The sequence below is a fragment of the Lycorma delicatula genome, chromosome 10, assembly GCF_047948215.1.
Source record: "Lycorma delicatula isolate Av1 chromosome 10, ASM4794821v1, whole genome shotgun sequence".
In the NCBI taxonomy this organism is placed as follows: domain Eukaryota; kingdom Metazoa; phylum Arthropoda; class Insecta; order Hemiptera; family Fulgoridae; genus Lycorma; species Lycorma delicatula.
This window is the reverse complement of record NC_134464.1, coordinates 8548405-8561069: the sequence shown is the minus strand read 5'-3', so window position 1 is coordinate 8561069 and position 12665 is coordinate 8548405. Positions and strand designations below refer to the sequence as shown.

Genomic DNA, 12665 nt, shown 5'->3' with positions numbered 1-12665 from the left:
AAAAACATAAATGATTTATGGTTAATAAAATCAGACATAATTATAAAGAGCTCTTCTTTAATAATTTAAAAAGAAAATTACATCTGTAAATAAAGTTTCTTACAAAATAATTGTTTAAATAACACATAAACCAATTTAATGGTAATTAATGGAATTAAAAATTCAGTTAATTTATAATTAACCTTAACCAAAAAAACTTGCTCAAATAATTATAACAAAAAAAAAAAACAAAACGGGTGTAGTCAGCGAGTTTTTGTGTGCTACACAAAAGAAATCATTATTACTCGTAGTATGAGCTACACAGAACAAACTAAGAAATAAAAGAATTTGATATTAATTATTACAGTTAGTCATTAAGTTTCTGGACCAGTACAGTTATGTAAACTAGTATCCTTTGACAACCCACTAAGTTGGTCTAATGCTGAACTCATCATCGCAAATCAGTTGATTTCAAAGTCTTGAGTTTTTAAGGTTCAAATCTAGTGAAGGCAGTTATTTTTGTATGGGTTTGAGTACTGGTTCATGGGTACTGGTATTCTTTGATGGTTGGGTTTCAATTAAGCACATACCTCGGGAATGGTCAACCTAGGGCTGTTGACAAGACAACACTACATTCATATATATCATACTCTGAAGTAATACCTTAGTTTTGGAGACTAAACAGAAAAAGAGAGTATCCTTTGACACATAACTTCCCAATTTTCATCATATAAATAATAATAACCATATATCTTTGTGTATAATAACACTTTTATTAAAATATTTTACCCTACATACTGAAAAAATTGGATAAACCCATAACATAATGTTTATCATTGCTTACACATTGAACATGAAGAAAAAACTTAAGAATTTTGAGGTTTACAAGTTCAAAGATTCATATCATGTTTTCAAAATTAACTTTACTGTATTCAATGATCAATTGAATAAAATAGTTTATATAAAGGTGGATCAAAAAACGAGTTACACCCTTCCCATGTTCTTGAACTGAAAAGGATATATTAATGTCTTGTGGTGACAGCACTGGTTGTGTGTTGGTGTCTTCACGCTCCCCCAGCAGCAATTCTGTACGACTTGCAGTACATGTGTAATGTCATTGTCAATATGGCATGTCCTCTAGAGGTTTCGTCTAGCATACAAGTGCATTCATAAGTCTGATTTTTGTGGGCAAAAAATTACAATCGTGAAATTAATCACCAAATTGTTGAGGTATTTTGTGAGAATGCAATGTCATGCCCCACGATCATAAATGCTAAATGTTCAGAAACGGGAGAACAGTTATGATGAGTGTTGAACTGCGTGCTGGGCATCCTTCAGCTGCAAACACGATGCGTAATGCAGAACATATGAATGAAAAGATCTTAAGTTACCGACACATTAAAATTAGAGAGATTTTAAGTGAACTTAACATCAGTTATGGTAGTGTGTTTGCGATTATTCACAATCAGCTTGGTTACTATAAGATGTGTACATGATGGGTGCCACATCTGTTGACCGACAGCCACAAACATCAGCATTTTGCATCTGCTATTTCTTTTCTTCAATGTTATTCCAGGATTGGTTCACAGTTTTTAAAACAAATCATCACAGGAGATGAGAGCTGGGTGCTTCATACACTCCTGTGACTAAACGAGCATCACATGAAATGGAGAGACAAAAATTTGCTGCAGCCAATAAAAGTGAAAACATCCTCACATGTTTGAAAGGTTATGCTGACAATCTTTTTTGATTCTGAGGGTGTCATTTACATTGAATTTATGCCCTGAGGAACAACAAGGAATCCTGAATCTTACTGTGAGACTTCAAAAAAATTGCATAAAGTGATTAAAGATCTAAAACCCGAAAGATTGAGTGATGGGGTTGTTTTTCTTCACGGCAGTGCTACTCCTCATTCAGCTCATGTGACAAAGGAGTTACTGCAAAAATTCAATTGGGATTTCACGCATTACAGCCCTGATGTAGCACCCTGCAACTACCATCTGTTTGGTCCTCTTAAGGAAGACCTTGGAGGGAAATGTTTTGCTAATGATGATGAACTGAAGGAAGTGGTCCTTAAATGGTTGAAGGAAATTGGGACAAAATTTTTATGAAAGTAGAATTGAAAACTTATCACAAGGTATGAAAAGTGTTCGTACCTTAAGACAGACCTTAAGCAGAAGTTAAGGTTAACCTTGTCTCCTACAGGAATTTATATCTCTTAAGTGTCCAAAATAAATAAGAATTGAAATATTTACTTTTGATCAATTGTAACGTTGCGTTACAATTAAGGAAGCTGGAAGCTTCATCACTACACTCTTAAGTGTGCTTTATCCTAAAGTCCTTTATTTGAAAAAATCTAAATGTCCTTCCATTCGATTGAATAGTTCTGATTTTGTTTACGATCTCAGCTTTATAGTATTCAATCGGCTGTATTTAATCCATGAAAGCAGCTGATTAATGTTTACATCACATAATAACTTTTATTATTTGTGACATAAATGTAAAGGAATTTTATTAATAAATTCATTCAATATACATTATTATAATTAAATGTAGCTGAGAGATGTAATAAAGAAATTTTCACATAAAAGTACATTCACTATTGTGAATAGAAAACAGATTTATAATTCATCATTATCAATATAAATTTTATTTAATTTAGTTTATTACAAACATTTTCTCTTGATTTAATATGAAAGTGAAATTATTTTCCTTTTTTTGGTGCCTTTTAATTGTATTGCCTTATAATTGTATTGGAAAATTTTTCCAATATTCAGTACTTTAATAGTAATAATACTTTAATTCAATAATTTTCAAATAGTGAAATTTGGGTACTTTTTGTAATTTTTTTGTTAGTTAAAAAAAGTGTACTTAAAAAAAAGTTAAAATACATGTTGTTGCCATAGAGGTACAGATTTTCTAGCCCCACACAGCCTTTTACTTTGTAACTCTTCTGAATGACAAACTTAATTATTTTGTAATATTACAATTGGCATCTTAAAAAAGTATATTTTACTTTCACAGCATTTAAAAAATATCTTGCTCTTCAAGAGTATGTATCTGTCTTTAATTCAAAATTGATGTTGTAATATGCAATTCCTTTTTTTTCAAAATGCCATATTTTTTTGAGGGAGGGGTAGTGTCAGTGTTTATGATATTTACATATTGAGTTAATGTGTTTTTCACTCAGTTACTCTTTATATTTCCTCTATATTTACTCTAAGTTCCTTAATACTCTTTATTTAATAAAAAAAAGAAATTTTGTGATGTATGAATATTATTTTCATAAACAAAAAGTGGAATTAAAAAAGCCTAAGATATAAAGTAGTAATAAAAGAATACATTTATATACTAGGTGGCTGAGAAGTAACTTTCACTCCTCACTTTCCTCTTACTTTTTTTATAATTGAGATTACTGAATGCAGTTTGTGGCATTCTTTCTTGTGCTGAGGGGCTACTTTAATGTACTTATATTTCACTCTTTTTGATTTTAGGGCAGTGGGGAACAACTCATAAATTTCAAGTAGGACCAATGATCATTTGAAATATAATTTTAAGAGTCTGATGAGATGAGAAAAATTATACAATTAAAACTAAATTTTGATTGTCCTATCCGAAATGGTGGCCAATGATGTCTTTGTTTTAGATAGCTAGAACTACAGTTGTATGCTCCCATTTAATATTTTTTTTTTATTTGAGGTATCCCAATTCTCTCTTTGGAAATCTCTGATATAAGAGGCTAACTCAGTAAGCTTCAATGTAGAGTATTCTGACTTCAGGGCGGGTGGGGGGTACTCAAAAATGTTAAATGGGACATATGGTTTTGTCTCATCAACCATCTTGAAATTTTTGAATTGCTGTCTGCCATCTGCCACCCAAAAATCAAAAAGAGTAAAGCATATGTTCATTGAAGTAGCCCCTCAGTACAAAGAAGAGTGTCGCAAACCTCATCCAATTATCTCGACTATTAAAAAAGTTAGAGAGGGGTGTAAGTTACTTTTATTTGATAATTAATGTAAAGTATAAATACATTTTTTACATCAATTATGTATGTATCATACACACATGTATATAACACCATACATTTGTGAAGATTAATATAAATTAATTATACGGGAAACAAATTTTATAATGAAAAAAAGAAAATGTTATAACAGCAAACTAGCAATTATAGCTACTCATTTTAAATAATGTTTTCAATCAAAATTTTATATCAATTTTACATTTTTAACTATTTGGTTTTATCTTTTGTTTTTAAATTTGTAATGAATTTCTGTTGCTTTATGTTTAAGCTGTGTTGTTTAATCAAGTGTGAACTAATGACTTTTTCATTAGTCTAGCTAATTGTACAACATTTTTACATCGGTTTATAGAATTTACAGCTCATTCAGAATATGAAAATAATACATCACTTAACTTCCTTGACATCATCATATCCAGAATAGATAAGCTCATCTTTTAAATAATTTTTAAAAACACTTCAACTCGCATAAAAACATGCAATTACTCCATTCTGGATAAATATACAGTTTTTTTACTCTAATATGCAGACCCTTATCGACTGGCAACTAGACTAAATATTTTTCACATGTTAACAGCTCCTTTATTTATAAAGTACAGAACAGAATCAAACATCTAGCATTCTGGTGCACCTAATGACATAAAATATACTGACAACATTGATACAAAATTACTGACATTTTCGAAAAGAAGGTGACACAAAATATCTAACAAAATTTATGAAGATCATACAGAAATTAGTAAAACATTTACGTACCAGGTGATTCAAAAAGTACTTCATGAATTTAAAAACATATAAAAATTTATTCAAACAACTTACAGATTCAGTTGAGGTCTCATTTTATAGAAAAACACATCAGGTTCGTCACTCAACATTCATTTTGATTAAATATGTGTTCCATTTGTAATGCAACATACATCCCATCTGAAGTCAATTTCATTGCAGACTGTAGCCAGCAAGTTGGGCGTACCTGTGCTGCCTTGGTGTTAATTTTAAGTCTTCATTCAACAAGATCAGCTGGCAAAGGCGGTACATAAACCCGATCTTTAATGAAACTCTCAAGAAAAAATCTAGTGAGGTAAAATCTGGCAAGCAAGGTGACCATGCAATTGGACCTTCACAACCAATCCACCTAGCTGGGTATCAAGTAGCTAGAAAATATTGGACTTCTAAACGGTAGTGAGGTGGTGCCCCATCTGGCTGATAGTAATGGCGTCCATCTTGGTCATCATGATCTAACTGAGGAATTAGAAAATTTTGAAGCATGTCCAGATAAATGATACCATTTACGGTTGCCTCCTGGAAGAAGAATGGGCTGTACAGTCTTTGTTTGCTTAGGGCATAAAAGACATTGACCTTAGGGCTATCGTGAACATGCTGCAAGGTTTTATATAGGTTTTTGCTACTTCATATTGGATAGTTAAGGGTGTTACCTTGCTACTGATGTGAAAGGTTGACTCATCACTAAAAATTAATTGTCAAAAAATCTAACATTGTCTGCAATTCTATCCATCATTTCCATGCAAAACTGCAGCTGATAAACATTGTCATCATCTGTAATGTGTTGAAGCAAGGCTAGTTTTTATGACTTCAAGTGCAACCGTTTATATAATACGTGCTGAACAGTCTTTTTTGGAATGCCACTCTGACGTGATACATGTCAAGTTGATTTCTTCAGACTACGTGCAAAGCTTTCTCTGAGATGTTCACAGTAACTTAGGGATGCGTGGTCATCCTGGTGATTTTGTATGTTTAATGGAGCAACCTATCTCAACAAAGGTTTGGTGCCAATAGTAAATTATATGCCTACTAGGAGGCTCCGTACCATGCTCTCAATGAAAATTACTTTAAACTGCAGTTGCCTACTGCAAATCATGGAACAAAAACACACAGTGAACACATTCTGCACTAGTAAATATGCCCATTTTTAACAACACCAGTGACAGCACTGGTGGCTGAATTCGGTATTTATGAACTAGATGAGTCAAAACTTGAGGTGTTTTGCTATGAAATGAGACTTCAACCAAAACTGTAACTTACCTAAATAAATTTTTATGTTTTTAAAATTTTAAAGTCCTTTTTGAATCGCCTGATATTTCTCACACAGTTACATATTCATATACATGGAAACAAACTCAACATATAGGAGAATACAAGTTAAAGTACAATGACTGAATTAGATAACAAAAATTGTGTTTTATTGCACCAAGCAAACAAAACATATAATGCACCCCAAGTAAAAAGACATACAAGCACTATAAGCGCAATCAGCTTTAGAAAGCGACCTCTGAGAAACCGAACTTATTTACAGATATATTAATCACAATATCACATTGCACATAAAATCCATGGCCTTAACATACTTAAACAATGTAAAATTTATTTACAACATATTAAATGAATAAACACAATTCAGGTAAAATAGATTAATTTAATTTGCAAACTAAAATGTTTCCTTATAAATTTAAGATGTCTCCATTAACAACAAAATAACCTCTGATAAAGAAACCTTATAATTAAATTTGCTGGAAGCATAATTTTTTTTATTTTGAAGGGGGCTGTTTAATTATTTTTAACGTACAGTACGATTCCAAAGTATTTAATGTTAGCAGAGGTTTGAATATATTTAGATTTTAATAATCGTTTATTCATAGCCAAGGGTAAGCACTTCTTTGCTATAGTTCAGTTGGACATCAGTGTACGTTTGTACCGTCAAGGGACATTATTGTACCTTTACAAATAAAAAGAACTTTGACAATCGATTGTTGTACAAAATGCTTACAGTTGACAGTTGACTGGATAAAAGAAGTCTAACGACCTTATAAAAAGTAATATAATCTAAATTATTTTTCTTTCAGTAAGAAAATAGGTGAACTAATTAATATATTTTAGCATAATATAATATATAATATTAATAACATATAAAATTATATAAATATAATTTTAACATAATATTAATATATTTTTAATATATTTCAACATTAGCAAGCATATGAAAGTTTTAAATTTTAAACTAGCAAACGCTAATGAGAATTAAGCATTATTATCACTTTTTCCTGGTATATACTTTTACTGTTAAGCAATACAATATACTACGCAAAATAAAGTGTGCTAATTGGGTCAGATGTTACATGGTAGGACTTTTGCAGATTTTGATGTTTTGTGACCCTGTAATTTAGCTTTGAAAGTTCCTGACTCTTTGTACACATGTGCATACTTATCTATGTATGTTGACTTGTTTTTTGCATGATATCTACAGACTGAATAGACCAATTTGATGAAATTTGGTATGATGTATATCCTGTTTATGCGGCATTTATGTCACTTAATTTTGGTTACAATTGATTAAGGGAACAGAGAGATAGAAACCCATGGATCGCATATCTCAAAATTCTAGTCAAAGTTTATGTAAATCATTTCTCATGATTTAATGCCCCTTAAGTAAATAATTGAAGCTGATTATTTTTGTTCTTATTCAAACCTCCACATAAAAATTAGTTATATAAAGATATTCTTTTTCGTATAGATGAAACTTGAAGCTTTTCTATGGGAATGTAGAGTAAAAACTTTGTAGTGCATGAAATGTTATGCCTGACTAGGATTCAAACACAAGACCTTCCGATGAAAAAACTGAGTTGCTACTAATATTTACATTAATTTATCTTTTAGGTTGATTTGCTGTAATGTTGTTTTTAGCTGAAATAATAATTTATTTTAATATTTAAAAGTTTGTTGTTTTTATATCTATGAATTTAAATCTACTATTGATTAAACTTTTTTTTTCTTATTTGATAACATAAAAATGTAAATAGATAAATGCTATAATTAGATAATATCTTATATTAAATTAAAATAGTTTGTTTTTAACTGTGGAGCTTTACCTAATATTTTTTGTATGTATTTTACATGTTTTATTGTGTTGTTTATTTTAGTTCATTATTTTTATTTAATGCAAGACCTTTTTGTTTTTTTTGTTTCTCATTTATTCAGTAATTAATGAAAAATATAGTGATTAGAAAGTTTTATTTTTATATTTTGATTCATATATTTTTAGAGCGAGTTCAAAAAGTTGTTCTTTGTAAAATTCCCATCTGCTTATATATTTAGGATGAATACTAAGCAACTGTAATTTTGCCGAAATTGTTTTTTATGATTTTATGAACAAAAGGGATATCAAATATCCTGTATTGAGGTTTTGATCTGTACCAAAATTTTAGGTGTACATGTAAAATTATTTTGAAAAATCTTGGAATAGCCTCAATTAATATTTTATTCGTAATTTTACCTATTTATTATTTTTATCCTTTGTAATTTTGATTAGATTGCATGTTAGGGAAAACTAATAGTATTCAGTTGTTATTTAAATATATTGTTTTTTATTTATTTTAGAATAAGTTTTTTATGACGTAAATGCTAATCAAATGTGAAACTGTATCCTGCATTTTTAATTTTGGTGATCTATGGGAATTAGTTTATTAAATATCAGGTAGGCTGTTTATGTTTTACCTTATTTCATTGCTTCAGTCTCTAGGATGCTGTTCTCGGGGATGTTCTAAAAGTTGCCAAATGATCATTTTTAAAGTGTTGCAGTTGGGGTTTAGTGCCTTACTCAGCATTCAGTATTACTATTTTTTATAATTTACAATCCTCTTGTGTGATTTGAAACAAAAATTGTAATGTAAAATTAAATTACCTGCAATTTTTATTATTTTTTTTGTTTAATGGTGTTTATTTGAAATAATGTTGGTGAATAGATTTTGCCAAGGTATTATCATTAACATACACTTGTAACGTGTTCAAAAATAGTATCAAAAATAAGTATAGGGAAAAGTATAAATTTTCCTGACATTTAAATAAATGTCATAAATCATCGTTGTGTTCTCATAATCTTAGTGAAGATGAAAAACGACTAATGAAGCTCTTGATTACTCGCTTCCAATAGTGAGCCTGGCATGAAATGTTTGTTGTTATTAAGGATCACTATGTCTTTTGGGAGTGAACTGTGACTCATATCAGATTACCTAGAGCTGTTATGGTTTGGCACTTATTATTCATACTATATAAATGTCTAGTGTTTGGGGAAATTTCATACCTACATAATGAAATTAATACAGCTTAAAGAATGAATCGCATTAAGGGTACCGTTTTGATATGCTTGAGTATATTTAATTTTCAGTATTTTAGCTTTTTATTAGATTATCTCATATTTATTCTCTCTTTCCTGTCAGTCATATGTTTGTATCTTCAAATGAAGCAAGTCTGAATCTTTAAATTAGTTTTTACGATTTCTTAAATTGTTTTGTTAAGTGCTTAAGAGAACTCTTAGTATGTATTTATTATTTTATTTTTTATCTCAAATTTTATCAGCAACTTGTCTTCATCCCAAGTCAACATATTGTTTGCAATACAAAATTTTATTTTTACAGAAAAAGTCGTGATCACTTTTAAAGCAGAAAAAGAAATGTGAGATAGGAAGAGTCTGTGGTGATATTCCATCAGATGCTTTATTTACTTGCTTGAAAATTAAAAATTTAAATTTGGATGTTGTAGTTACTCAAAGAGGCATTAATTTTAATAAAATTAATTACATCTTCATTCTTTTCAGTGAAATGTTTTTTTTTTTTCACGTAAATAGATAAATTATATCAAATTAGTTCTTTACCATTAGATTTTGGTATTTTCATAGAAACTGTAACTAAATTTCAAAATTTGAAGATATCAGTTATTCGTATTCTTTTTCAATTTCATCAGTTTCAAATTAGCAGAATTCTACAGGAGTGTGTAATATAATGTTGGTCAAAGAGAAATAAATTCTAAAAAAAAAAAAAAAATTATAATAAATTGATTAATTACATCTCGAGCTGTTTATTGTGTTTAACTAGTTTATAAAGGGGTCTATAGTAACTTAAGTAACTGCTCAATAGTGAAAAACTAAAAAAGAATTACTTAATAACCTACCTTGGGTTATACTGTAGACCACTTTTGAAACTTCAGTTTAAAATTTAAAAAAAAATTAAATGCTTGCTTTTAATTTTAGTTAGTGTTGTCATAGCTTATATTTTTGTTTGTTTTATGTTTGTCAAAATTTTTGTAGTACCTTTAAAATGTCCCAACCCCATACCCATCTCATTTAAAGTTTTTGAGTTATCTCTTTTTGGTGCCTGGGGTGGGGGTGGTCCCCTATCAAAAAATACGATTTTTGAGGTAGGAACAATTGTTGAATTTTATTTTTCTTCGTTTAATTATTAAAACGTTAGTACCGAATGCAAAAGTCTAAAGAAAAACTAGCCATTTGTTGGACTTTGAGCCCATTTTCATTTTTATTTTTATGTTTAGCGTCTGGAACCACCATAAGGTATTATTTCAGAGGATGAAGTATTGGTGGTACTATTCATGACCTATGTTTCTACTAGAGATTATTTTGAATTAGGCATACATGTATTTAAAAAACTGGTTAAAGCAGAAAGTTACCTTATTTATCCTTCCTATGACTTTGATTATATGTTGATTAATTGTGCATTCTAATTAATATTTTAACCATTTTTCATAAAGTGTTATACCTCTGATGACAAAACATGTTAGAATAATCAACATGTCACATGAGGATAGGCAAACTATTTGATTCTGTTCTTAAATGTGGTTCTGATTCTTAATATCAGAATGAAAATCAATTTTAAAATTAAAGTGAAATTGTGGTGAACTTGTTAAGATTAAGAATTATTATGAAGGCTATGAAATAAATCTTTACCTTGAAATAATTTAATAAATAAGCAATGTCCAGTGATAGGAAATTTGATAAACATTAAATGTTTAAACATTTTTAATAAAAATATATATTTCCTAGTTTTTTATTTTTTTAGGAAGGACGGTCACACTCTTCCCATCATTTCAATAATGATATCACTATAAGCAAGTGTTTATCGAGACTTCTTCGTCATTCTGCTAAAGAAGAAGGTTTAAACATTACTCATGATGGTTATGTACCTGTTTCTGAGATAATTAAACATAGATCTTTGGCACGATTAGGTTGTAAAGTGGATGATATCTGTAGAATTGTTGAAACAAATGATAAAAAACGATTTACCCTGCGAAATACGACTGAATTAGAGATTTGTGCTAATCAAGGACATACTTTGGTAAATATATCTGTATACTTACTTAATATCTAAAAAAGATATCGTAGTAATATATGTAGGACTTCTTCCAGTCATTGTTTCTTCAAAATCTTTTTTACTGTTAGCTAGAATTACTGTACCATCAGCAAATCGTAGCATCTTACCTTTTCATCTTCCACTGTTACTCTGGATCTAAAGTGTTCTTTAAACATCATTAACTGCTAGTTTTATGTAAAGATGAACAAGTAACGGCATTAGGGAGCATCCTTGACTGATTCCCTTTTGTGTTACTGTTTCTTTCTTATGCTCTTCGATTATTACTGTTTTAGTTTGGTTCCTGTAAATGTTAGCAATTGTTCTTCTATCTCTATACTTCAACCCTAAATTTTCCAAAATGCTGGATATTTTATTCCAGTCTACGTTATCAAATGCCTTTTTTAAGTTTATAAATGTATGTTGGTTTGTTTTTCTTTAATCTTCCCTCTACTATTAATCTGAGCGCTAAAAATTACTTCCCTTTTCCCTATACTTTTCCTGAAACCAGATTGATCTTCTCCTAAATCTTCTTCCACTATCCTCTCAATTCTTCTGTACAGAACTCTAGTTAAAATTTTTGATGATCTCAGTATTGCATTGTATCTCAGTTTTCATCCTCTTCAACTTCCTCTTCTTTCTCTATAACACCAGTTTCTAATTCATTTATTCCATATAACTTCAATATTTCCACCCACCTATCAATCTTTTCTTTCGTATTATAAATCGATGTACCATCTTTATTTAACACATTATTATTACTTTCCCATCTATACAGCAACTATAGCTATATAGAAGGAAAAGTATGGTGATCGGTCAAAATTAGTATATCCAGTTTTCACTGAATCTTGACAAATTGACCCCCTAAGTATCCCAGAAAACTGAAAAATGGCATTGAAATTTCTGCGACAAAATGTGTGTGCGTATGTATGTATGTTAGCATATAAATCGCCTTATATCTGCAGAACTACCTGATTAATTTTCACCAAACTTGGCTATAATATTTCTATAGTAAATAAATTTATGTACTATATTTCTATAATATTAAATCTTCAATTCAAAAGATCAGTGGGCGGGGGATACAGGGGGAAAACAAAATCGTCTCCAGATTTTGCATAATTAAGTTATATTTTTTTTGATGATATTGTGAATATCAAATAAACAAATTCTGTAAAAAAATCTTTTGCCAAATTTCACCCTCACCTCTAAAAATGCTTTTAATTTTGAAGTTATAGAAGGCAAGCGGTGTTCAAGGGGCGATTTTTGTTGCAATTTTTTTTTTAATATTTTGTGAAAAATTATAAAAAAATCTTTTGTGTAAAATTTTTTTTGCTAAATTGCAGCCCCACGCCAAAAAATATTAATAATTTTGAAACATTTTAGAAGTGGGTCTTTTTTGTTGCAGTTTTTTCTGTTAGCATCTCATTGGATCCACAAATTTGTTCCCCATCAAAGTGGGCTCTTCCCCCCCCCCCCCATGACACACCACATCCCACTTAGTGGCTGGACTACTGTTA

General features: G+C 29.9%; 1 protein-coding gene across 2 annotated transcripts in view; it reads left to right on the top strand.

Moving 5' to 3' along the window:
• The window catches only part of Tpt (tRNA 2'-phosphotransferase), a 44260-nt gene that overhangs the window by 4280 nt on the left and 27315 nt on the right, over positions 1-12665 (top strand). For both annotated transcript variants that reach the window (XM_075376829.1, XM_075376830.1), the window contains exon 2: positions 10861-11136. In XM_075376829.1, the coding sequence (XP_075232944.1) occupies positions 10861-11136 (276 nt within the window). The remainder of the gene's footprint in view (positions 1-10860; positions 11137-12665) is intronic.